Here is a 27380-nt window from a genome sequence, read left to right on the forward strand (position 1 = left end):
CCTAGAAGCATTTCCTCTCCAGAGTCCACATTCCCTGTAAATTTCTCCCTGTTGGCCACCGTGCGAGCCAGAAAGGGATCGCAGTCATTTCTACTGTCTGTGTATGACGAACATGGGGTGCAGCAGCTGGGGCTCGAAGTGGGCCCTTCGCCCGTCTTCCTGTATCAGGGCCGGGCAGCCGGGCAGCCCACAACATATCCCACGTTCAAGGACGTCAACCTGGCCGATGGAGAGTGAGTATATTCAGCGGTTGGACGTCTTACAAGAAGAATTCAAATATGTCTTTCATCGACCTTTCCGTGCTTGCTCAGATGGTAGCCTCTCTCTGTCTTTCCTCAACCACAGGACGATGATTCAGCCAGGCCGAGACATAAAGTCATCGATTTAACCAGGCCTTGATTTTTTTTTAGGAAGGATGACTAATTTGTGTACCAGAATAGCACCCAATGAAGTGCAAATGGAAGGGGGGGGGGTGTTAATCAGCAACTGTCAGTTTCTGAAATTTGAAAGAAAAAAAAAAGCCATATATTTTATAGTTGAAATGTCTTTTCGGAAGCTGGCATCTTTGTGTTCATTGGCAACAGTTGAAGACATTTGGTGCAAGTTAGCAAGACTCCACCATTGACATCTTGTTTGGGCACAAGATTAGCGAACTGAAGCATAGCGGGATGGAATTTAAGCAGCTGGGAGGATTGTCAATTCATCAATTTCTTTCTGAATTTCACTGGAGGGTCCCAAAAATATACTTCAAACCAACAGTTTGTGTCATTGTATTACTTTGTACAAATAAGTCATGCTACCAACGCAGCAGGCGTGGCTAACCTTGGCTTGTTTGCAGTGCTAATGCTAGCTTTGCATTTCTAACGTTATTTTGTTGAAGCTGGCAGTGTTCTGTAAAAAAATTCCCCTGACTACAAACTTAATATTCAGTGAAGCAAGGAACCATCCAAATCTTGCCAGCGGTTTTAAAAATGCAAAACGTAGCTAGCTAGGATCAATCAATGTCCTAAAATCACATTCTAAATGCAAACATTGCAACGTCGCTGTATTTTGCTTCGCTCTTCCAGGTGGCACAGGATAGCCTACAGCGTACAGGGCCAGTCCGTCACACTCTTTTTGGACTGTCACATGGTCGAGACGCTGACGCTAACACGAGGAGACGACAGAGACGTCAGCACGGAGGGCATTGTTGTCTTTGGATCACGACTACTGGATGAAGGAGTATTTCAGGTAAAGGCATCTCACCAGTTTGTTTGCGAACGAGGGTTCAACATGTCGGGTTTGACTGAAAATAAACGAAGCCCCAGGAGAGCGAGAGAACTTTTTAAATATGCATGCCGGGTCGTGAAAAACCATTTACCGGGCTAATGTTTGACGCATAATGTCTGAAAAATGAATTACCTTGATTTAATGCATGAGTCACTTTGTAGAATATCAGAGTATGAGAATGAAATGCGTCTGGCACATGAATTAATGCTAGATTAATTCAGCATTACTTACAAAGGGGGCTGGGTTTGAACTTCAGCATCACCTCACTGCCTTCACTCGGTATGTCCAGTGCGAATTTGCAGCCGTAAGAGCTCATCATCGCAAAGCATCTGATGCAGAGTGGCATTTTTCGCAGCGGCTTCAAAGCCACTGGAGATCCGATTTGAGAGAAAATTTGTAGTTCAAGAGGCCAGAGGGTGTCGTGGGTCTCATGTCAATCAAGCGTGGGAGGAACAAAGCATTTTCAGAGGTAAAAGAAGCGTTTAAGAGGAGGAGCGGATATGCCGAGGCATGAACGGCCTCATCATATCATCTCCTTGAATGGTGAATTTATCTGTGGTATGAAATCGCAGTGCAGTAATAGCAACTCGAAAAGTTCGGTCGTGCCACCCATTATTTTGGGAAGACGGCATGTGCATATTGTATGCTCGGTGGACATCAGTATGAGAAATCCAGAGGAATTATAAGAGCTTTCTGAGAAAAAAATTGACAATTTCATGTACTGTACGGACAACCACACTGAAAACCCATTTACAGGGATGATATTCAATGTGATGATTTTTTTGCACAAATCACTTCATAAAATATCAGAATTTAGGCAGGTGGTCTAAGGTACCATGAAGTTACAAAAAGTAAGGATCGATATTTTAGATATATTTTGTAGGTTTTCCTGTGTGGAGTTTGCATGTTCTCCCTGTGCCTGCGTGGGTTTTCTGCGGGTACTCCAGTTTCCCTCAAACATTCTAAAAACATGCACGGCAGGTTAATGGAACACTCGAAATTGTCCCAAGGTATAAGTGTGAGCGCGAATGGTTGTTCGTCGATGTGTGCCCTGCGATTGGCGGGCAACTAGTTCAGGGTGTACTGCTGCCCGAAGATTCAGCACGCTTGTGACCCTTGTGAGGGTAAGCGGATTAGAAAATGGATGGATGGATATTAGGTAGGTCTACTGGAATTGATGGCATTCTGTGAAAAGGGAATGCCGCTATGCAGAAAGTACAGCAGGAGGCTTGTCAGTCGATTCGCCGAGAAGGTTGCCACTTTCACCTGGACAGACCAGATGTGCTTGGTCACTTGGACTTGCCCACCTTCTCCCCTGCCAGTACGCAATCTCACTCTGCTCCACCCAGGCTGTAAATCACTTTATGCCACAAGCTCCTTGATGGCATTTCATCTTTTTCAATGACTTTTTCAGCCGACTTGAGGGTTCGGTCTATTCCCTGGAAAGCAACAGAGACCATGTATGAGTTCTGTAGAAATCGGTGAAGTCATTTTTCGTTTTTTTGCTCAACACAGTAAGCCAACCAAGAAATGGTGATTTGACTATAACTACAATAGCAACCCGCAGAAGACAAACAATCGCCAGGGTCAAAGTGTATGAGTTCTGTAGAAATCAGTGAAGTCGTTTTTTTGCTCAACACAGTAAGACAACCAAGAAATGGTGATTCGATTATAACTACAATAGCAACCCGCAGAAGACAAACAATCGCCAGGGTCAAATAATATTTATCACTTCCGTTTGACTTGCTCGAGTCAAAAATCAAGATCAGCTCCACTCCAGTCCTGCAGGTGCAGCTCCATCTGGATAATGCCCTAGTTGGCCCCAATGTAAGTGGACTTTAAAGCCAAAAAGTGAAAATAAATGATTGCATCCACACTTTTATTTGGATGCTCACCAAAATGTTATGATTTAATGTTTTGCACATGCTTCAACCATCCGCCATGTCTTGTGAAAATCCGTTTGGGAGTTTTTGTTTAACCCATCAAAACAGTACCGCCCTAGTGTCGCGATTTCTTCCACTTTGGTGCATTTCTCCACGTGAAAAAAAAATCCATGACTTCATTAGTATACATGTCTGTTTGTGTACATTAAGGCATTAGTGTCATTAGCGCGAGCAAGGCTGGTACCAGGGGACGGCAGATTAAGAGGGCTGACCCTTGGACCACTGTTCCCAGGCCCCAGTTCTGTGGGAGGAGGCCAGTGTTCCGGCCCAGTTCTCCCAGCGTGGGAGCTGTGCGGCGTGAGACCAAGGGGGGACTTTTGCTGAGCCACAAATGTCTATTACTTCCAGATTCCCCCCCGCCACCCCCTGCAAAGTCATTTTGGCAAACGCAGCGATTTGCAAACATTAAAATGTCTACACGTCCACTTGATCTTATTCATGGCTTGCCGTGGGCCTTGTTTATGTGACTCTTAACACACAGACTGTTTAGATAAAACCAAGTGTTTATTTGTTGGGAAAATCTGATCTCCTCTGCCTCGACTTGGACTGGAAATTGAACATGTTTCTGGCACACACGTACAGTCCGGGCAGTTGTGCTTGGATGCTGAGCTGTTGATTTAGCACAGTGAGGCAGACTTAATAGGTCAAGGTCTGTTTAAAAGCGCATGCAAGTAGCATTTCAAGTCACATTGAATGATGCAGTTTATGGCTGACGTGCTCATGCTAACCCATGATTTTAAAAAAGCAACAAAAAAAAAAAGCCAAAAGCTGACCTGGGGGTGGACAATAATAGTTCAATTAATCATTGCTCATATTTTTAAATGAGCATGAATTATTCTATTTTTAATCTAATCCATTTTACATCCACGCAATTGACCTTTTTTAAATCAACAATTACCTTGCCCATCTGCCCGATTAACAAATCAAATAAGTCATACCTTTGATAGCCCATAATAATGATCATTTAACCCAAATGTGTGAGACACTATTTTAGAAACCTGCCTTGGGACCAAGGCTGAAAACGAGCATTTATGCTACATCCGGCACATTGACACTGTTTATTCTTGTGCTGATTAATGTGCACTGCCCCAATGCAATAAATAAATAAAACAAACACAGTAAAAATAACTTTGTAGCGCTAAGTTAGCATGAGTTAGCACAGGGATTGCGCTACACTGGGGCTAGCGGGTGCTATAGCCCTGCCAGAAACCTGTGTAGCCCAATTGAACCCCTCCAACATTTCAAAAAAAAAAAAATTAATTAAATTTATGAATATTTTTTCAGTCACCCAAAACGTATCTGTCAAGTCCCTCTTTAAACGGGAAAAAAAAAAATCTTAGGACCATGCCTGGGTTAGCACCATGGCATTCGCATTAGCATGTTCAAGCAAAGGTATTGTAGTCACTGCCAAAAAATTAACATCAGGCGTGGCAAGTCAACTATCGGTTCGCAATGCTCAAGGAACTTGCGGCTCATTGAAAAATTGAATAAATATACACAGTAAGACTATTTATTATTGTGAATGAAAGTCAGCAGCTATTACGATGTGTGTGCTGTTCATTTTACATTCGCACTCAGTAACGGATGGTGAACAGCAATTCACTTGAATCGACCGAGGACTCAGGAGCGTCAAAAGATTGCTTCATCATTTTGAATGCGTGATCCGCAAATGATGGCTTTCACCTCAGATAAACTCCAGTCAATAGTATGACAATAGTTGAAGTCGTTTTAATGTAGTTTCTACTTTCCGGAGGAGAGCAATGAGAGTGCATTCGCCTCTGACGTTGCTGCCAGATCTTAATTGGGGAACGATGAAGTGTGCATGATTTTCGGGGCCAACACTTTAGCAGGGGAGAGAAACCCCGCCGGGAAAGAATAAGAGGAAAACTCTGTGAGAGTTTTGCTTTTGATCTCTAATTGAGATTGGATTAGAGTGGATTTACTCCCTGTTGCCTATCTCCCCCCACACCCCCGGCCAACCCCACTCACTATGACTGCAGTCGGTCGAAGAGGGCAAATGAAGTGCCCTTGCTCCGTGGGCCTCTGGCCAAAAACTGAAAGAAAAGACACTATTTGGATAACCTTCATGCTCACTGTACTAATGCGCAAATTAGTGCTTCAACAGTCATTTCTCAAAATGCTTCAGAAAGTTTTTTTGGGGGGGGAGCACACAATGCTGACAAGGCCTCTTGGGAGCATTGTAAGGTGATACCCCTGGCTGCTAAAGCCTAATTAAAGAGACTACAATGGAGCTAAAAACCACCAAAACATCATGCAGGTAAATCGGATTTAGTTCATTGCAAATGGCTGCCGACATGTCCAGGAAAGTATATACAGTATCAGAGGTGGGAGTAAGTCACACAAGTAAATCTTAAAGCTGCAGACAAATACGTTTTCATAAGTCCAAAAGTCTATGACTTAAGTCTGCCGATACCTGAGCTCTACCCCTATAGACCTCAACTTGGACACTTGATTTCGGAACGGCTGCATGATCCGGCAAGAGCCAGTCGGACACCATATTACTTTGTGCATCACATTTGTGGTGTTTTCTTGCCTTCGTTACAGGGAGAAATTCAACAACTACTGATTGATGATGACCCCCAGGCCGCTGCTGCTTACTGTATCAACTACATGGTAGACTGTGACTCCGCTTTGCATCAGAGCAGCCAAGCCCTGGACCTTCAGGGGGTCAGTACTGCATGGTATTGGGAAGACATCCCAATTGAAAACTCGAGATATACAATATGACAATTTTAACTAATTTTTAATAAGCGATCGAGTTGAGGACAAGTGTAAAGAAGGGTCGCATCGAAACAAGTTGACCCACATGGACAGTTTTCAACCATTTGGGCAATAAAATGACAACCACACAAAACTTCCAGTGAAGTGCATACTGGTGACTTTCATGATTGATGACTTCCTTGGAAAAGCCAGCGGGAAAGCATTTCCTTTCAAGCAAGTGGTGCTTTGTTTTGGGAATAACAGCTGAGATGAGGCAAACCAATTTTGAGCGAGACGGGCATGAAATCAGCCAAGTCAAGCTCGTGACACACTTCTCACGGATGCTCACGCTGCGTACGTGCACGTGTGTCTGCACAAAATCTGGTCAATGAAAGCGATCCAGAAATTGAACGTCTCGCTGAGAGTCATCCAGTTGGCTTTTATAAAACTATTTCAGCTCTGGGATGAGCTCAGAATGCCAAAACATTCCCCTCTGGCTAACATCCCATTGCACATGCTGACCCGGTTTAGATCTAAATCACATCCCCAATGTTTTTACGAGAAAAAAAATGATTGCTGTTTGTATAGAGAGATTCTAAGCGTGTGCGCGGAACACAGGCCAGAGATACAGTACACTGGCATTCTAATGTGATTTGCTACATTGTGTTTTTCTTTCTCTGTCATCCGACTTTTCCTCACAATGCCCTTTTTCCATGACAAGAAGTCCCAACTGGACCAGACGGAAGAACAGCAAGCCAAAGAGGGCAGGAAGGGCAAAAAGAACAAAAAGAAGAGGGACAAGGGCTCGAAAGGTAAAGGCAAACGTAAAGGCAGGGGGAAGGGCAAAGGCAAGGGGAAGGGCAAGAAGAAGGGATCTCGGAAGAAAAAACTCGAGGAAACTTTGGACGACGGCTTCATTAGCGTGTCTACGATGCCGCCCGAGTATCTCTCCCAAGAGCCTTTTTTGGACATAAAACGCGCTGAAGAAACAGTCGGTCCCACTAAAACCTACGAGGACGTGCCCCTTGTGGAGACGCCTTCGTATGAACCATCAACAGAAGCCCCTTCGCCAGGCAGCATAGCCGAAGTTCACATTGAGGTAGACCAGTTAACAGCTCCCCTGTTTTCGGCCACTATAACCAATCACTCCCCCTTTGCTAATCTCGCATTTCTCCAGCTGCTCGCCACTAACCAGCCAGCACCATCAGCACCCCCGAATGCAACTTTATGACACCAAAAACAGAGAATGCGCCTCGAGTCTTCAGTAGGCTTTCTGACTATGTGTTTCGAACATGCAAGGCTATGCATAAATTGCTTCAACCAGAGTGATCTGCATGGTATGTACAAGGGATGGGCATAATAATGAATGTTCCGCCATCTATTTGTAGATATTTATCTTTACTGAAAAACTCGCTTATTTGCTTACTCTTTCTGAAAGGCCCTACGCTGCCACAAGATGGTGCCAAAGCACGGTCTAGATCAACATGATTGCTTTGGCGTCATCTTGTGGCATGTCAGTCCCGAGGAAGTGGCCTCTTATTTGACTTGCCAAAGCACTCGCTCAGAAAAAAAGTGGTGCTTTGCCTCCACCTTGTGGCCTTTATAGGCAATTATAAACCTTTAATTGGAGGGTTTAGTTGATTCACTGGAATTCAAGTCAAAGAAAAATGGAGTTCACATAAAAGTCATAAGCGTAGTAAATATTTTTATGAATGACCCTTTCAGCCCATAAATATAAAATAATCCCTTAATTGCTAAAGAATATGCAGTCTAATGCCCATCCCTTGGATGTACAGTACAATATGTGTCTACTATGCTCTGCTTAATTAGCATAGCATCTTTCTTAGAAATATGTCACGACTTGCCTAATTGTGCCGCATACTCATTTTGCACTGCTGTTTCTGCCTCGCAGCCGTGAACCGGAGACATCCTCAGATTTCTAATTGACCGTACTACCTGCATCGAGGATGACCAACACATTCCCGCGGCCTATTGTCCAGCTGTGGCGCTAACGTTTCATCTCGCAATTAACGCGCAGGAGCCGGAGCCGGCGAAGAGCCCAGAGTTGGACAACGGCGATGACCTTTACGGCAACCTCGTTGACGACCTTGCCGTTACCATCGTAAGAGCGGGCACGAATATTACACACTCTGAGGTGGGTGGAACGCACATGCAAATATGTTCCATTCACCATAGATGTCAGTAATCGCATTTGAAAACAGGTCCTCGAACATGACGACTACAATGACACCAAGTCTGAGTATGAGGAGTATGAAATCTACGACGAAGGCTACGATTTTGCACTGCGAGAAGGAGCCGAGACATGGCAAGGAACGGTAAACCTCCAGTCAGGCATTTGAAGCCAGTTGGTCAGGTTTCCCCCCCACAGTGGTCAAACGATTTTGTACTTGGATGCTTCCGTTCCACAGGGAAGACTACCGACTGAGAAAGGAGAGAAGGGCGAACCTGGGGTATTCGAGCCGGTGAGCTGCTGCAGGCGTCGCATCGCGGCTTCGGCTATATGAAAGCATGCAAATGACTTGATATTTGGATGATTTGGTTTGTAGGGGGCGCTAGTGGAAGGACCGGCAGGCCTGCCAGGACCGGAGGTGAGTTGGGAGTACGGTTCTGTGTTCATTCAGCTATTTTTCAAGAAAAGACAATAGGCTACAAAGATTCAATTCAATAGGGACTATCAACGAGGAACACCACGACCACCAGTCTATTTGAGGTGCCGTGTTTATAAATGTAAATAGACACACCCGGTGATTAATCGGGGTGAGGCGTAATCATTAAGAAGAAGTCACTACTGTATGCACGTAAATCAAAGTGACAATATCGTATTATCCCTCACAGGGACTTCCTGGTCCAGTTGGACCAATTGGCCCCCCAGGACCCAGAGGAGACCCTGGGAAAATGGTGAGTGGAGCGCTATCATGTTTGGCTCATATTTGAGCACAGACCAAAAAAAAAAAAAAAAAAAAAAAAAACACCCACCCATGGGATTACAATGGCCCAGCTCACATAGTTCAACTGGCTGGACTGAAGGATGTTGACACGCTTGACCTCCATTTTATTGCTAGGTTTGTGCGCTTGTTCATTTAAAACGCTGACAGCGCACAACGAGGTACTGCTAATATTTGCAGACTTTCAATGAGACGACGGGATTGATGGTTATCATAAATAAATGAATTATTTCTGTTTCCTCATATGTGTGTCTGCTTGTCATTTACTTTCAGGGTCCTGCAGGACGTCCCGGCCTTCCTGGGGTTGACGGAATTCCAGGACTACAAGGAACCATGCTGATGCTACCTGTAAGACTACCAAAACAGATTCTCCTTCACCACTATTGACCACAAGGGGGGGCTGGTTGACTGAGCTTCATCCACCCGAGGGGACTCCTCCTGACTTTTACTCTTGCCCTCAGTTCCAGTATAGATTTGATTCCCAAAAGGGGCCGGCGGTGTCCCCCCAGGAGGCCCAAGCGCAAGCTATTATTCAACAGGCTCAGGTATATCTCTTCATCTTGCGTATTGATCCTCATGCCATTTGAGAAATTGATCTGGATCTCAAGACATTTATCATGCAATTGGGTCTTCCTTATAGCTGTCTATGAATGGACCTCCAGGTCCGAGGGGTCTTACAGGGCGACCAGGCCCTCTGGTAAGCCAAATTTGCTCTGACAGAGTACTGTACAAGCTTCATAAAGGACTAATGTTCAATGTGATATTGCTTCATGTGTCAATAACTTGCTCCTTATCTATTTGACAGGGTGCTCCAGGACCAGCTGGCCACAAAGGAAACGTTGGCGACCCGGGCCCTCCGGTAATGAGCAGAACATGTTTATCTCACCGCAAGCTTCCATCTGCCACTCGCTTTCATTGTCGCTGGATTGATTTCCTTTCATCGAGCTCCCTCGCCTGCTTCCACGCCTTCATTTGAACATTTATCTTGTCCATAACAGGGACCGCAAGGATTGCCAGGACTTCAAGGAAGCAACGGAAAACCAGGAAAAAGGGTAAGATATGGGATGGAAATCTCTATATGACATCATGTGATACGATATCAGTTGATTTTTGTTTTTTTGTTTTTTTCTTTTTAAATAACTGGATCATGCTTCATTTAGGGGTACGCTGGAACAGATGGAGGACGTGGAGCTCCAGGTGAAACTGGTGTGAAGGTAAGACATCACGGTGCTGCATTGCAGTGGTGAGAGACTTGCTAAATTGGGCTGCAAGGAATATTCGTGGCAGCAATTATTTTAGAGGCTTGGCTAAGCACAAGAGAAACTGGTATTGCAATAAATAATGGAAATTCAAAAGTAAATAATTCCAAATTGTTTTCATCATCTACTTGCAGTTTTTAAGTAGCCACTATCATGTTGTAACAAAAAAATAAAATAATTAAAAACAATCAATTCCAGACAAAAAAAATACACAAAAACGCAATACATCAGCAGATATATCTAGATCAGTTATGAATTGATATCTAATAAGAAGGAAACAATTTAAAATATGTACAAATACTCAGTAGAGAGGCAGAATGCTCAATGTGTTCATGTTTGCGTGTTTTGCTCATCTAACTTGACTTGCTCTGGCCAATCAAGTGGAAAACTGATGACGTTATTGTGGGCCAGCTAGCTGGCCCTGTGATGTGAACTTGCGCTATGACCTCACAGGGTGATCGAGGTTTCGATGGCCTACCAGGACTCCCAGGAAACCAGGGACACAAAGTGAGTTTTTAACCTTTTACGTGATGTGCACACATTGCCCCTTATTGCATGGCAAAATTTATATTTGCTTGACGTATTGTTTCCCTCACTTGTAAAATGTGGCATAGCAGCTTACACGGGGGTAGCATCTGTTCAAAGCATCGTTCCCATGGAGAGAACCGTTTTTTTTAAATTTCCTGCAGCTTTGACAATTTTGTGTCTTCATAGGGGGACAGAGGAAAGCCTGGTCCTCAGGGGCCTGCCGGAGAGCCGGGAGAAAAGGTGAGAGAAGACTATTTCTCCCCAATCGACAAAATGCATAACGCAGCTTTTTTTTTTTTCTGTTTTTCATCTCACAATGTTAAAAGAAACTGAACAGTGGGATAACATCGATCAATAAGACACAGTGTGTAAATCCTACAGCACCACACACCACAAGCAGCTCGCTCTGAATTTCAGTTACAGTATTCCTAAATCCAACACAAAGAAAAAAGGTACAAGTTTATGCGAAAAAAAACAGTACTTCCGTCTCAGGATGCATGGTATTAATTGATCGAGATGCTTGTAGCGCGAATGAGACAGGTCTCCATGTTTGTGATCAGGATTAGATCCACGCTGAAAACATGTCGCTATCTTTGTATTTGCTAGGGGCCAGTTGGACCTGTTGGCCCGAGAGGGCAACCTGGTGAACCTGTGAGTAAAGCGCAAACGACGCATTCCTGTCTTTCGTACATGCATGGTTTTAATTAACGCCACTACTACTACTTGCAGTGCATTTGATTACATTTTGTTATTATTTGACACTGATAGAAATATGTCACGTGCCACAAGCTTGTGAGCAGTATGTCAATCAAGTTTGTTTAATGAACAACGGACTTGCAACTGAATAAGAGAAATATTTTTTCCCAATTCGGAAGGTTAGAAATGAAATATTTACCTTCCCTCTTAATGATAGTCTGACTTGCAATTTGCAGTTGATTCTCATACATTTCCGACACTCTTTGTACGAAGCGCACCCCTGTCACCGAAATGAATATAAACAAATATTTATATTTATTATTTTTTTGTCTTTGTATTTTTATATGCATTTGTTTACTTTTTATTTATATTGTCTTTATTTTTGTTTAATTTATATTGTCTTTATTTTAGTATTATTTTTAAATTTTAATTGATATTTCTTATTTTTGTATATTTTTTTATTCTCTCTCTCTCTCGCTCTCTCTCTCTCTCTCCCCCTCTCTCCCCCTTCTCTCCCTCCCTCCGGGAGAAAAATGGAATAAAAGGTGTTTTGTAGATTTTCATACAGTGTAATTTTGGTGAAAACGACAGGCAGCTTTGGTAAAAACGTATAAAATATAATCAGTGCAGATGATCTTTGCTCACCCCCACTCCCCCAAAAAAAACGAGGCAGCCCAAGATGTTAGGGAGCGCCAGTGGTGACCGTGTCATCTCTCTTGCGCATCTCTGCAGCAAACAGAGTGGCTGATTGACTTGCACTCCATCTTTCTCCCAGTAGGAGCTTTGGGCTCAGCGGGCGGCTGTCCCTCCAAATGCATCACTCTACGCGGCGAGGAAATAAAGCGCCATAAGAGATGCTCGCAGATCTGTGTTAAAACTGCACGGTCTGTTTTCACGAGCGAGAATGGAAAGGATAGGGGGGAAAAAAATGACAAGAGACAAATGGCAGGCAGAAATTGGGTTTGCTGGGGAAAGAGGTAGAGGCAGAGCGAAGAGATAAAAATCATGGCCGCAATGATTATATTTCCATATCAATCACGTCTCGGGGGATCACAGATGTGGCTTTGGAACAGGTGGCTTGGCCAGCCTACAAAGAGTTTGCAGCAAGGTGGAAGAGGGTTGGTTGAAAAAAAAAAAAGAAAAAAAAAAGCACACAAATATCCATGTGCAAATACAAGATGAAATAAATGTGACGTTATCTCTTTTTACATTTGAGTGGCTTCAGATTTTCAGAGCAGTGTTCCTCGCATCCTGTCATAATATCCGCAAATAAATTGATGTTGTGCAACCAGGGTGCGCGGGGTCTTGTTGGGCCGAGAGGGCCACCGGGACCACCTGGCCAACAGGTAAGTCATAATCGCTTCCATTTGGAAAGCAGTATACAATTTTTTGTTTTTTAATATATCAATGATTTCTGTATTTAGGGTGTCCAAGGAACAGACGGGCCCCAGGGGTCAAAGGGAAACCAGGTCAGGCTGTTATATTGAGTCGAAATGATCCTAAAAAGTCATTTTTTTCCCAGATTGTTTCCTTTTACCTTTATAACGGATGATGTTTCTAAAATCAATTTTGATGCTTGTTTACAGGGTCCACACGGAGAAATAGGACCTGCGGGACAACAAGGAAATCCTGGACTACAGGTACTGAGAATTACCAAAAATCCAGACGTGTCTTTTGAGTATTTGAAAATTTGAATAAAACCAAACATCCCGTTGTTCACGTACTCAACACTTGCCATAAAGAAGTTGTCTCCTGTGGATGCCCTTTTCATATCTTCATTTTCCCCACTGTTTTTTATTCAAATTATTTTGATAAGCCTTCTTCACTCCTTTACAACTATAATACAAAATCTGTTGTCGGTCTCATCTGTAATTTTCCAGTAAAATAAATAAATAAATAAATAAATAAATAAATTTTAAATAATGTATAGGTCACCAAAGTTTTACACAAAAAAAAATCATTTAAACCAGAGATGCATGTAAAATGTTCGAGATTTTTTTTTTGCGCTGATTCTGAATCTGCAGTCTTTTTTTTTTGTTTTTGCTACAGCACATCAGGTTTTAATATTAAGAACTATAATTGACCAGTGCAACAATTATAAAACCAACGTGTAGCTAAAACCACTTCAAGTTCGGATTTGACATGTTTTCCATTTCAATACGCCGTCTACTTAATATTCAGGACTCACGTACACGCACAAATATCTCAGCTCATCTCCCCCATCTTGCAACATTTCACCTAACTGATGCTTTGCTCTGGCGCAGGGATTGCCCGGCCCCCAGGGTCCCATCGGGTTGCCGGGAGAGAAGGTGGGTTGCTTTTTCTCTCACTTATTCCCAGAATCAAACCAGTGTGACCTTGTGAGCCGTCACCGCACTCGCCCGCGGGGAGGGGAACAGAACAACTCAACTAGCGCTGGCTCCGTGTGTGACAGGATTGACACAGACAGGAAATCAATGCCAAAGAAAAAAAAAAAAAAATACGCAGGCGTGCCGACGTTAAGGACGGCCTCGGCCTTTGTGCGTCTAGAGGCTGGACTGATAAAAGCACAAGACCGGGACCGAGTCACTGTTAATATTTGTGTGTTTGACTGATTCATTGCACGTATGATGCTATTCTGTCCAATACAGGGTCCGCAGGGGAAACAAGGCATGCAAGGACTACCAGGCATTGATGGACAACCTGTAAGTACGCACAAAGATACACTGCATCCATGGATGTAACTATTGTGCATTGATGAACGGCGACACTGTTCAATACAATGAAAGGGAGTCAAGATAAAATGTGTCAAGTAGGCACATGCCACAATTATTGATCAGTGCTACTGGGGGAGCCACATGGGAGCACGACAAATTGCAGTTTGGGATATGGACAAAATAAGCGCGGAGATGCAAAATGTGTCATTGAAAAACATATGATCAAAAATGAAAACTATTCTAAACCAACAAAAAAGGATTTCAAGGAAACAACAAAATAACCCCCGACCCCCAGTGCAAAGGGGGCGATTATATTTTTGCGGCTCTAACGTGGAGCTAAGAAAGAAGCTAAACTGAGTAGCCTCCATTTTTCAAGCAGTGGTACTTAATTCAAATTTGAGGAGCTGAGAAAATGTTTCAGCCTCATATTATATATTAGACACATTTTCAAATCATTCATATTTGGCAGAGTTGGTCCCAACACTTTTCTCCGTGGTGTGTTAAATTTGGAAGACTTTTATTTTCACTTGCGAGGTGCTTTAAAAATTATATTTGCCTGTACAGTACAATTACCGACATTCCATATGGTGAAAACTGTTTTTAAATGCAAAGAAATTAACAGAATTGTGTTCCAAATCAATGATTTCAAAGCATTGGAAGAAAAAAAAAAAGGTCTCCCATTTGCCATTCGAAATGGCAGTGAGACACATTATCATGCCTTTCACTTGATGCTCCTTTTAATTACCCTGCAAAGCTTTTTTTTGAAGCAATTGCATTTTAATGGGGGCTTCACTCTCACTGACTTTTCCTCTTTTCCAATTGCCTCGTTGCAGTCCGGGGGGGGGTCCATTAAGCACAGCGCAATGACAGCGTATTTACAATGGCGCCAACTCTAGCTGATATCCCGTTCTCTTCCTGCAGGGTCACCCAGGAAGAGAAGGACCCCAAGGAGAGAAAGGCACCCAAGTGGGTAACAGCGCATCACAAGCTTGTTCTACACTCGTCTCTGCCCAGGAATAACAAACTCCGTGTCTTCCCCTTATTTACAACTTGGAAATGTCATTCTCTTTGTAACCTGCAGGATAGGATGCAATAGCTAAATGCGATGCTCCGCACATTAAAATGCTGATCGCTGCTGTAAATATGATATGTCATATACAGGGAATGCCAGGAGCCCAGGGGCCGATCGGGTACCCGGGGACCCGCGGCGTCAAGGTGAGATAATGGATGCAATAATGACTGTGCTATTTATTTTACCACCCCCAATAGATGCCAAGTCATTTGTCACACATATAAACACTTTGTATTTGAGTGACAGGTGATAGTTGGAGGCAATGCCAAAATGGCAATCAAATCAGGTTAATGCACGAGGAATACTGTACAGTGGTACCTATTAGTTGCCAAACCCGACTCAAAAATTGACCAAATACCAATGAAATTTAGCTTAAAAAAAGCTTTTAAAAATAATCAGTGAAGCACCTAATGGAAAGCCGGTGAATTTGGCTTTTGGGGGAAAAAACCCCCAAAAAAAAACCCAAAGCAATGCTTTCAATTAGTTGGATGGAAGATTAAGATTGCTTGTGCAGGTTTGTGACAATTATGATTTTTAAAAATATATTTTTTTTTCAGGGAGCAGATGGCATCAGAGGCCTAAAGGGTGGCAAAGGAGAGAAGGTAAGTTACACTTTGGTCTGCTTGCTTTAAACGAGTTCGCCGATATCCTTCAGATGTATGACGACAATACAGTGACGCAGTTATCAGTCAAGATCTAACTTGTGCCCTTATTAGGGAGAGGATGGCTTCCCTGGCTTCAAAGGTGACATGGGCCTCAAGGGAGACAGTGTAAGAGCATCCTTACAACTCCTCCAACTTCTTTTATACGCGTCTGCAAAACAAACGTTTACTTTTCTTTTTTTTTTGACCATTTAGGGAGACAGTGGGCCTCCAGGTCCTCGTGGAGAGGACGGAACGGAAGGCCTAAAGGGCCAACACGGAGCCATGGGGGATTTAGGACCTCCTGGGACCGCTGGAGAGAAGGTATATGAGCTCAACTCGTTTCACAACAAGCAGCAGTTTGGATGATAATGAACAATTCTTCACAAAAGAGGCTTCAGGCGGCTTAATGCCGCTCCTTGTTGTAGTTACACATAAAACAAAGAGAGTCTCCTTAGCTTCATGCTAACAAAATATGCTACCTGCGACATATGGGCTAACGAATAGTATCTATGTGGCAGTGTTGTAACGCTTAAAGCAAAAAAATATAATCACTGACTTTATATTTTTAATCTAAGATCATCTTGTTTATTTTTTTCATAGGGTCACCTCGGAGTGCCAGGACTGCCTGGATACCCAGGACGTCAAGGGTCAAAGGTAATCGCTTCCTGATGAGGCTCAGTGTTATCCCCGTTCGTACCTTTCTTTGTTTGGTTTCACACAAAATGATGATAAACGACTTCTTCAAATTGGCTATTCTATTAATGGGTCTTCAGGCCCGCGTATTCATCACATGCTGATGAATGAGAGTATTTAACGTTGCGTTTTGTATTCGATTAGCTCTAATTTGATACATTTGTTAATTATGCACTAATGAGACACTGGACTGTTTAACCACCACGCGCCTCCCTAGGGATCCATTGGCTTTCTCGGGGCAGGAGGATCCCCAGGAGAGAAAGGACGAAGGGTGAGGGGACTTCCATTCATTGAAATCCACATCCTATAGCTTTGAATATGACTATGTAGGCACAATTTAAAAAAAAACACTAACTTCTGAATTTAGGGTCCAGCTGGCCAACCTGGATCTGGAGGTGAAAGAGGTCCTAACGTGAGTACAGATATGTTTATCGAGCCTTTATGCACTATGATGACCTAATTCAAAATTACCAAGATTAGCTTATGATAGTAGGGTGGAGGCATTTACTTCCATATTCCGCATTTTGCCACCGTGATATAAATTATTCACTTGCTTATTAGCCTTTTGTTTTTGCCGACAGGGAGCCCGAGGAGAAAGAGGAGCAAGAGGTCCCACGGGGAAGCCTGGAGAAAAGGTGACGGGGGCTCAAGAAAAACAAAACGAAACAAAGACAAACATTCCCTAAACTCACTTTGTCAAAAATATAGCTTCACGTTTACATACTGTAATTATCAACTGAAAAATGAGCAAAAATACAGAAAGTTTGAGCAAGTTTTTGGTCATTAGGGTTCGTCCGGACAAGATGGTCCTCAAGGATCCCCTGGAGAACAGGTAACTTCTTGACACATGGGCAGTGGCTTGGCTGTATACTCATGTGTCAAACTGGAGTTGCACAGCCTCCAGAAAACACAATGATTGGCTGGAATTGCTTTCTAAATTTTATTTACGCTTGATTTTATTTCTTAGGGTCCCCAAGGCCCACAAGGAATGCATGGTGCAACAGGACCAAAAGGACCAAGTGTGAGTGGACATTTCAGTGAAGTTATCCTTCTTTTATGTTACCATTTTAGAATAAATTTAGTATTAAGTTTTGTTTTTGTTTGTTTTTTACGGTTAACACAAGATACTATTTGTTTAGGGTCCCCCTGGAAAAGATGGAGTTCCAGGTCATCCTGGCCAGAGAGGGGAACCAGTAAGTCATTTTCTATTCCATTACATCCACATTGTATTAATGCTTTATACTGTTGCCCTCAGACCCCAACAAGAAATTGCCAAAGAGCCATAGAGTCATATATAGTCACCATAACACAGCGGGTGAAGCAAAAGTCATGACACTCTAAATATTCTTTCCTATCAGGGATTCCAAGGCAAAAATGGTCGCCCTGGTCCCCCGGGTGTTGTCGGACCACAGGTGAGAGGATTTACCCATTAATGCCGCTCTTCCCCTCGCCCTTTCAAATCAGTAATGAAATCGTCTGAATGGCCCCTTCAGGGCAAGACTGGTGAAACGGGGCCAAATGGTGACAGGGGCCATCCGGGCCCACCAGGCCCACCGGGCGAGCAAGGATTACCTGGATCGGCCGGAAAGGAGGGAGCCAAGGTGAGTAGTTTTCATCGTGTTGTCAGGAACATCATTACTTTGCGGTCCTGTCCTTTCATTTTCAGTCCAAGGACGTGGTCAATACTTTTGAAACATTATCTTATCAACTTTTAGCATACTAGCTTTGAATTTTCTAAGTAGTAACGGAAAGAAAGCTCACAAAAAAGATTAGTATTATTTTCTTTGTATGATTCTCCAGTTGATGTGATGACTCCGCAAGTGGCTGCTTTCCACTGTCCACTCATTTGAGTTCTGTTTTGCGTTAATGTGCTTTCCAGGGGGACCTGGGCCCACCGGGAGCACCAGGAAAGAGTGGCCCTTTAGGGATCCAGGGATTTCGGGGAAGCAGAGGCCTCCCTGGTGCAGCGGTAGTGCAAACATTCTGCTGAACTTTGCAGCATTTGGCTTGATGTCACAATGCTGAAATTAAAAGAGCTCGATTGTGAAGTTTATTTGCATCTTCCCCCCAGGGTCCTGCAGGCTTAAAAGGAGGAGAGGGTGTACCTGGAATTGCGGGACTAATTGTGAGTCAGATTTTGGGCTAGTTCACTTCATTCCGTTTCCTTACAGCTTCTCCAATTTAACACCTTGGTACATTGGAAGAACAAGCGTAACATCCACTCTGAATGACATCATTTCTCCACCTCTTGTGACCTCCCCCAGGGTGCCACCGGAGAGCGGGGTCCCGCAGGGTCAGCGGGTGGTATTGGGCTGCCAGGACGGCAAGGCAGTGTGGGCCCCGCTGGGCCGATGGGAGAGAAAGGCGAACCAGTAAGACGCCAAACATCCCGAATTGAGTTTACACTACCATTCTGATCCGATGTGTGAGGATAACCAACGATGATATGCGCTCTCTTTGTCCCAAGGGAGAGAAAGGAACCACCGGGCCAGCTGGGCACGATGGGGAACAAGGACCCGTTGGACTTCCAGGACCTGTGGGACCACATGGGCCTCCAGGAGAGGACGGAGACAAGGTAATCGACACAACACCAACAGATACAAGGTTGTACTTTGGCGGGTGCCATGACTCAACACTTGGGTGGTATCCTCAAAGATTCAACAGTTACACGGAGTTCAAAATTAGCCCTATGCCAAAAATCCAAATGTTGAATAGCTCCAGGGATAAGAAACTAACTACTCCACTAGCCTTCTTGATGACAATGAAGATCCTGTACTGCATCTGTCACCGTAGGGTGAGACAGGAGGACCCGGCCAGAAGGGAAGCAAGGGAGACAAAGGAGAAGCAGTGAGTGTGAATCCCATTTCAATAATTCCAATATTATGCAAGAGCCTTGCGTCAGCGGGAGGCAGAAGACATCCTGGCTCATAATTGGTTTGGGCTAATTCATTATGATAACAGTTTGTCTGTACAATGCACCCCGCCGGTATAATGAGCAGATGGCTTTTAATCATGTCTTCAGTTAAAGTATTTAACAGTCAGTCTGCTTTTTAGGGACCCCCAGGACCTATTGGCATTCAAGGACCCGTGGGCCAGCCAGGAATGACTGTAGGGCACCATAGCGCACAATATATCGCAAGAATATGCGTCCGCGGTGGATCCTCGCAGCGTTGATCCGGCTTTGCGTGTTTCAGGGGGCAGATGGTGAGCCGGGGCCTCGTGGGCAGCAGGGAATGAATGGAGCCAAAGGAGATGAAGGACTGAGAGGCTTTAAGGGAGCAACGGGTCCCACGGGCCTACAGGTAAGAAGGGCAACGGAATTCCGTACTAAAGACCCAATCATGAATTCATATCTAGATCCCGGTCTTTCTGTGCAGGGAATGCCAGGACTGGCGGGAGAGAAGGGGGAAAGTGGGCATGTGGGCACTCTGGTGAGTACAAGTAACGGATAAAATATTTTTGGGATGGGATAGAAGAATCGATAAACTGTTTAGTTTGGCTCTGCATCTTTATTACGGGCCGGTGTTAGACTAGATATGGCACAAATCAAAGCTTCAACAAAACCCCCTCAGCTTTTCTTTATGTCGACCCCAATGTCATCTTTTCATTTGAAATATTTGAAGGCACTGTCTTTCTCCGGGTCTTGTTTTTTTTTTTTTTTTTTTTATCTTGATGAGGTGATGTCCCTGTGTATGGCAACCGAGCTCTGTTTGGAGCAGATTACCGTGCACAGTAATCTGCATCTGTGATGATCTGATCAACATGAATGTTTGAATTTGATTGTCCAGCGTCTTTTTTTTTTTTAATCTATTTTTTGTTCAAGGCGATGTCTACTTTTATTTTATTATCCACAACCAAAAAAACGGAGGCACGTTATCCATCTTTTCTTCTGTCTATTCAGTGGTTTAAAATGATATACAAAAAGATTCTGATGTAAGACGAAATATTTATGACAATGAATGCATTTCCGCTTTTCTTGAATGACAAATGACAGGATGTGCCCTTGCATCATGCATTACCCCGGGTAGATTAACCTGTGTATCGTTGATGCAAGATGGCAGGCTGAAGAGCACATCTGCTTTTGCTTCACTGATCTATCGGGACACCGCACAGGCAAACCAGTATAAAAAAAAACTATGAAAGGTACTCTCCTGGAGAAAACAAGCTAAGGTCTGCCTAGTGCAATATCTTCACAATTCAAACAAATGCTGCATGTGAGCATCGACGCCAGCATAACACTGCAATGCAAAAATGACACCCCGGTGTAGCCAGGAAAATATTCAGGGTGTGTTGACATGACAACAATCTAATAAAACCACTTAAATTGGGTCTACTAAAGCATCTTACCCTTCATCAAAGTAAATGTGACTTTATTTGGAAATAACAGGACTCCACGAGACACCAAGGTTCCATGTGTAGTCACAAATGTGACCAAAAGTGTAAAATACAGATGCAGAAAGCCACTCTCTGACTGAAAGGAGGGTTCGCTTTGGTGAAAGTGGAAAAAAAGATGAGATAGGAGCGACAGAGAGGAAGCAGCCGAGCAATGGAGTGGAAGGAAGAGGCGGGCCGCTGACTGCGAGGAAGGAAGGAAGACTCCGTGACAGCTGCTAATCAGATTAGCCTCAGCCTTGGCTGACTAATGAGCATCCTCCTTTGTGACAGTCATCTCGGTACGCCGCCAACCATGAACACACGCTCCGCGAGATTCTCTATGGCCACTCGGCTTCCACGGCCAGATTATTTGGCGACATGGAGCCAAAACAGAAAGGCAGAGTCACAGAGCAGGAGGCTGCCAAGGACACTTGCGATACCTCCATGTATGTCTGACTGTTACAGATCAGGACGTGTCACCAGTATGTCCTCACTGGATGGACGCGTGTGTTTCATCCTGTCCTCAGCAAGCGAGTGTTCCTTTCCGTTTGGGCATCACACTTTTCCTTATGTTTACTCAACGGAAACACAGTAGGGGATTCATCGCCTGGCACTTCTCCAGCGCGCCATTGAGCAGTCCGATCACGTTCTGACTGAATGTTGGCTCAGAGAATACGGTCTTGTTCATAACAGCTTTGTTATTACGAAGAAGAAAGGGAAAGATAGTGGCGGCACGGGCAAATGAGAAAAAGTCTGTGCGGGGGAAGCTAACGACCTGTCTGGATGTGTGTATCGTGTCGCTAACGTTATGATATCCAGGGGACTTTTTGTGCTCTTCGAGTAAGGTCACGTGTAGTTTGATTGATGCGACATTGGTTTCATTTTCAGCAATAAGACGCTGATGAAAACGTGTGATTTCTTTCTTCGCAGGGACCCCCAGGACAGCACGGACCCCGAGGCCCCCAGGGGCTAATTGGTGCTGAGGTAGAGGGACCCTCATATTTTTGTTATTGCATCACAATAGCAGATTTGGACCAATTCTCTCTTATAAAAACCTCAATACAGAGAGTCCCCCTGTCACGGTGGTACTGACATTCCAAGTGGTGTGCAAGGAACTAGTTTGCGCAGAATTTGTTGTCACACGGCACGAGAAGGCATGTTCGCTTCCTGTAGTTCTGAGTTTACGACCGGGGTGGTTAATGGTACACGTTCCGAGTTGCGTACAAATTCGGTTTATGTCACAGCAACAACAACAAAAAATGTATTGCTAGGCTGTTAAGCACACCCCAAACCAATAGGTGGCGCCGTAACCTCTAACTGTAAGATGCCAGAAGAAAATTACATCTGGAAAAGGCAACTGAGGAACCCAAAAATATGAACAAAACAGGTTTTCCATATAGCCTTGAATTGATAATCAAACGGATACTTGACACTTACAAAAAACAGTATTTGAGGGTGTACATAAATGTGGCCAGAGTTTCCGTGTTATCTGTAGTTCAGCGCACCACATGCAACTTATGATGATCTGTACAGTTTGTGGTATCGTCATTTTGACCACACCCCCCTTGCCCCCGATCTACCTATGAGACTTGAATTATTCACGCAGTATAAAGATTCCCACAGACAGTTACATTTGAAGCTTCATGAATCATTTACAACTGTTTGACTGTCAACCCTGAGAGGCGGTTATATTTATCCGGGTAATGGCTGTCCATCTGCATACAGTGTTCTCACTCTGCTCAATTATTCAACATTCAAGTGCAGAACGCCGTGATCCATAAATGGACTGATACGTGCTCAAGTGGAATACCACGCGGGCATTCCATGTTGTATTCTTTTCAGCAAAAAAGGACTGCTAACAAACGGGAGCTTTTTTTTTTTTTTTTTTTTTGCGTGTGACATCAAATCAAAATGTTAAAGCTATCCATGGTTCTTATTTGGAGATGTTCTGTCTTTCAGGGCACAGCTGGAACGCCAGGCGGAGTTGGTCAACCTGGACCGACTGGAGAGAAGGTCGGCATGTCCCTTTAGTAATAACACAAATCCTGACATGTTCCCAGCGTGTTTTCTCTTCTAGGGTGAGGACGGCGAGGCCGGTAATCCAGGACTAGTTGGAAAGTCTGGCCCCGCTGTGAGTCAATACTGGCCCTTCCTGAACCATACCTCCATTTTTACTTCTCCCCTTGTAGCTTGTAGCTTTTGTGACACGCTTGGCGAATGTTTCAGGGCGTTAAAGGAGACATAGGGGAGAAGGGCGACTCTGGAGCATCTGGTGCGGCAGGACCTCCAGGAATTAGAGGACCACCGGGAGAGGATGGACCCAAGGGCAATATTGTTCGTTTTTCTGATTTACCGCATTGCCATCGATATGATGAAGTAAAACAATCATGTCCATTGCTGTTTTACTGACTGGTCTGCCTCCCAAGGGTCCTGTTGGATTCCCAGGAGATACGGGACCACCTGGAGAAACTGGTGTCACTGTAAGCAACTGTACATATTCCATTGACAATTTGTACAATAAGGTACTCTTTCTGTTGGAGTACCTGGTCATACTGGATTCCTACCTTGGCGAATCAGTGTAAACCCCCTCTGATATCTAATCGGCCAATTTATCATGACCTCTTCATTGCAACATAAATATTTTCTTATAATGTTGCCGTGCCTCAAAGCTGGATGCCGCAGTACTATACACCACAGTTTCCACTTTGAAATAGGCTTCGTTTTTTTCACTTGCCCATCAGCCTCCTCTCGAATAAAAATTGTCTCCTAGCAATGGTCAACAGTCACATACAAATACAGGAGACCCTCATGTTAGCGGGAATGGTTGCCTATGATTCCTGCAATCAGTTATACATAAATATTTTTTGTTATTTAGGGACAAGATGGTGGACCTGGGCCTAAAGGTGATGACGGAGAAACAGGCAAAGCGGTGAGTTGCTTGGGGGAGGCATTGACTTGGACCTGTGTTTTGTCGCACCGACTTTTTGTAATCAAATTACTATCATCGCCTGCAGGGAGCCCCAGGAGCCTCTGGAGAGCCAGGTCCTCCAGGACCTCCGGGACGGAGGGTGAGATTAATGTTTCATACGCGTGTGTATTTTGTACATGCACACGTGCTAAACAAGTCAAGTTTTCTTTCCATCAACATATTTGAATTTGCAACCTCAGGGTCACGTGGGTGCCGCAGGACTTGAAGGCAAGCAAGGAATGAAAGGGGCCAAGGTGAGCATTGATGGCTTTGCGCTCAGTGGTCATCGATTTTGATATGTTGCGTTCATCTACGCGTCTATTCTTTGTCTCTTTTGCTTGGCAGGGAACAACAGGTAGCCAGGGCCCAGTGGGTAAGACGGGCCCTGTGGGGGCGCAAGGTCATTCAGGGAGGTCTGGCCCAGATGGACTTCACGGCATCCCAGGCCCCGCGGTCAGTACACAATTGGATGTGGCAGAAAACAATTGATGGTCTGGTTTCATCTCTCGAAATCTATTTTGCATTTATTCCTTTGGCCTCCAGGGTGAGCAAGGGTTAACTGGTCCACAGGGACAAACCGGACCACCTGGGCCAATGGTGAGCGCCTTAAATTGAGCTAGTAATGGAGTTAATGAATTGAGAGGCAATTCAGAATGCTTTCTGGGAAATGGTGTCATGCCTAGTTGAATCCATGTCCCCAATTTGAATCTGCATAATGGAACTGGCTAAGTACCGTGTCTGATACTGTTCACAGGGACCACCGGGACTTCAAGGATTGAAGGGGGACCCTGGAATAGATGGAGAAAAAGTAAGTGCGTCTTTCTCTATGTTGCGGAGAATAAAGTTGATCCATGCATCTGCCTGCAGGGTCATGGTGGGCTACTTGGGCTCGTAGGCCCTCCTGGAGAACCTGGTGAGAAGGGGGACCGAGGCCTGCCTGGTATTGATGGAACACACGGGCCTAAAGGAGATGAGGTGTGAACGGTTGTAACGTTGCATATTCAATGATGCCTTGAGATACGAGTGAGCCAACTTATGAGGTTTTCGAGATACGAGTTGGTTTGCGAGCACATACTTGACATACGAGTGTTGTATGTGTGGCAGCTAGCTCAACTAGACTCAATAAGTAACAAGGTGGTAAATAGGAAACGGTTCTTCCAAAAAAGCTTCAAGCTGTTTCAATGGCACTCCCAGCTTAAGTTTACTGTCAAACTAAACATCAAACTAGGAGAATGTCTAAACTGAGCCGATGTCCATGTACGGTATACTGTGTTGCAATCACTCATGATAATAAAGTTGCCTAAAAGCACTTTCTTGTACGATGTATATTTAGGGTGTGACTGGCCCACCTGGTCCCACCGGACCACCAGGACCACCTGGTCTGTCAGTAAGTACATTTGGCAAAATGTGCACTGAATTATTATCCAGTCCAATGCAACAATTATGTTTTCACATTTCTTCCTCTGTTCATAGGGTGCTGGTGGAGAAAAAGGTTCCAAGGGCAACATGGTGAGTCAAAAAGAGGGCTTCTGTTCAAGCAGCTCGACAGGTGTTGCCGCGGACAAGAAACAAAGTTGATGTCAAGGGCTTAAATGGGGCACACATTATCATAAACCCCCCACTGTGTTTACCTTGTAATAGGATTTTGTGTGTGTTTTTGAAACCTGCTAGACTGTGTCTGGAGAGCAAAAAAAAAAAAAAAATGCTCATCACTGACTGCAGATGCACACAGCTGCATAATCTTGTCAAGGAGCAGCCATATGTGCCTGGATAAAGCTGAGCGCTCTTAAAGACAGCCTGCAGGTGGCAAATAATTGTCACATGATATTCTCCCTCTTCTGTTCTGCAGGGTGCCATTGGTCCCAGAGGTGATCCAGGCCCTATTGGCTTTCCAGGACCCCCAGTCAGTACATGTGCTCATTAGCATCATGGCCTCTTGGACTAGTTCTTTTTTTGTGGCTAATTTTTTTGGCATGAAACCCTATAGGGACCACCTGCTACGGTGGTGCAACCGTTGCCGATGCGGGAGGGCAGGAAGAAGAAAAGACGAAACTCGTCGAGAGAGGAGGAGGCGCTTATCAATATGGAAGACTACCTGCAAGCAGATCAGCCTTTAGGAGGAGAGGATGGAATGGAAGAAGTCTTTGCAACGCTTTCCTCCATGAAAACCGAGGTGGAGTTGATGAGGAGGCCCCTGGGGACCTTCGAGAGCCCGGCACGCACCTGCAAGGAGCTCATGGTGGTTCAACCGGATTTCAAAGATGGTGAGGAAGCACCTAATTACCCTGGCTAGTCTGCTTTGTCTACGAAAGCTTTCAAGGTAGAAAGCCATATGTTCCATACCACAGATTACCGTGCCCCCCAAAATACTATGATGTATTCTCATGTTTTATAGAAATTGTGCAATTGTTGTATAGTTGGAAGTCTGCTTATTAGTTTTTAATGATGTTCCAATCAATTCCAACTCATCTGTGTGTCCTTGCTAGGAGACTACTGGATTGATCCTAACCAAGGGTGCAACCGTGATGCCTTCAAGGTCTACTGCAACTTCACGGCTGGCGGAGAAACCTGCCTGGACCCCGACGAGAAGATTGAAATGGTGAGTCTGTGTAAGTGCAAACCGCATTTGCCTGCCAAAGCAACTCAGCCTACGATTGTGCCCTAAACTGACATTTAGGTGAAATTAGCGGGGTGGAGCAAAGAGAAACCAGGAGGCTGGTACAGTCAGTACAGAAGAGGCAGGAAGGTACAAATTGGACATGCTAACTTAAGATCGAACAATAGCTCTGTCTGTGATCACAGCTAATGATTACGTTCCCCTACCCGCCAGTTCTCCTACAACGACATGGACGGCAACACCGTGCAAGTGGTCCAGCTGACCTTCCTCAAACTACTGAGCGCCACGGCCAAGCAGCGCTTCACATACATGTGCCAGAACTCGGCAGGGTGGTATGACGGCACGTCGCACTCCTACCGCCACGCTGTGCGCTTCCGGGCCGGCAATGACGAAGAGTTGACGCAGGCCAAAAGCTCCTTCATCTACGCTGTGTACGACGGATGCCAGGTCAGAGTGGAGATTATCATTTCACATGACGTTTTTAAATCATTCATCTGGTTTCGAGGGAGCTTGCTCTCGTTACGTAGGGTAACAATTCTTGATATTAACTGAATCATGTGTTCATTATTTTGTCGATTAATCGGACAAAAAAAAAATCATTTTTAAATTTCTCTGTGTTCAAAAATAGGGCCTCATTTTAAATTGGCAGTGCAGAAAGTAAACATTTGCTAATTGAGTATTTATTTTTTTTTCAAATCCCAACCCAACCATTTAATAGGTCACGTAATAACCGTTTCGACATTTCTCTTTCAGGTACGTAAAGGTCAGGAAAGTACCATTCTGCAGATGGACTCCCCTTCGGCTGAGCTGCTGCCCATTATGGATGTGTCCGCAACAGACTTTGGCAACAGCAACCAAAAGTTTGGATTCCAAGTTGGACGCGTATGCTTCGCTAGCTGAACAGACCAACCACCACCAATAGGATTTTTTTTTT

At 44.4% G+C, this 27380-nt stretch overlaps 2 protein-coding genes across 2 annotated transcripts in view; one reads left to right on the plus strand and one right to left on the minus strand.

Moving 5' to 3' along the window:
• The window catches only part of rdh8a (retinol dehydrogenase 8a), a 54641-nt gene that overhangs the window by 21219 nt on the left and 6042 nt on the right, over nucleotides 1-27380 (minus strand). The window lies entirely within an intron of this gene.
• Nucleotides 1-27380, plus strand: col5a3a (collagen, type V, alpha 3a; the record flags this gene model as incomplete). The annotated part of the gene is made up of 65 exons (XM_019875723.1): nucleotides 1-233; nucleotides 1068-1230; nucleotides 5778-5900; nucleotides 6655-7032; nucleotides 7972-8088; nucleotides 8156-8269; nucleotides 8363-8416; nucleotides 8501-8542; nucleotides 8790-8852; nucleotides 9173-9247; nucleotides 9361-9444; nucleotides 9540-9596; nucleotides 9705-9758; nucleotides 9898-9951; nucleotides 10060-10113; nucleotides 10612-10665; nucleotides 10873-10926; nucleotides 11293-11337; nucleotides 12675-12728; nucleotides 12807-12851; nucleotides 12969-13022; nucleotides 13647-13691; nucleotides 14013-14066; nucleotides 15000-15044; nucleotides 15240-15293; nucleotides 15708-15752; nucleotides 15867-15920; nucleotides 16008-16115; nucleotides 16395-16448; nucleotides 16705-16758; nucleotides 16855-16899; nucleotides 17069-17122; nucleotides 17275-17319; nucleotides 17455-17508; nucleotides 17627-17680; nucleotides 17846-17899; nucleotides 17981-18088; nucleotides 18367-18456; nucleotides 18559-18612; nucleotides 18752-18859; nucleotides 18955-19062; nucleotides 19281-19334; nucleotides 19542-19595; nucleotides 19682-19789; nucleotides 19865-19918; nucleotides 21792-21845; nucleotides 22821-22874; nucleotides 22939-22992; nucleotides 23088-23195; nucleotides 23288-23341; nucleotides 23737-23790; nucleotides 23876-23929; nucleotides 24030-24083; nucleotides 24175-24282; nucleotides 24373-24426; nucleotides 24584-24637; nucleotides 24697-24804; nucleotides 25163-25216; nucleotides 25303-25338; nucleotides 25679-25732; nucleotides 25817-26093; nucleotides 26316-26428; nucleotides 26507-26575; nucleotides 26660-26893; nucleotides 27200-27380. Coding segments are annotated over 65 exons (5322 nt in total), but the record flags the coding sequence as incomplete, so codon positions are not given.

This window comes from Hippocampus comes, unplaced genomic scaffold (genome assembly GCF_001891065.2).
Source record: "Hippocampus comes isolate QL1 unplaced genomic scaffold, H_comes_QL1_v1.1 scaffold93, whole genome shotgun sequence".
NCBI lineage: Eukaryota > Metazoa > Chordata > Actinopteri > Syngnathiformes > Syngnathidae > Hippocampus > Hippocampus comes.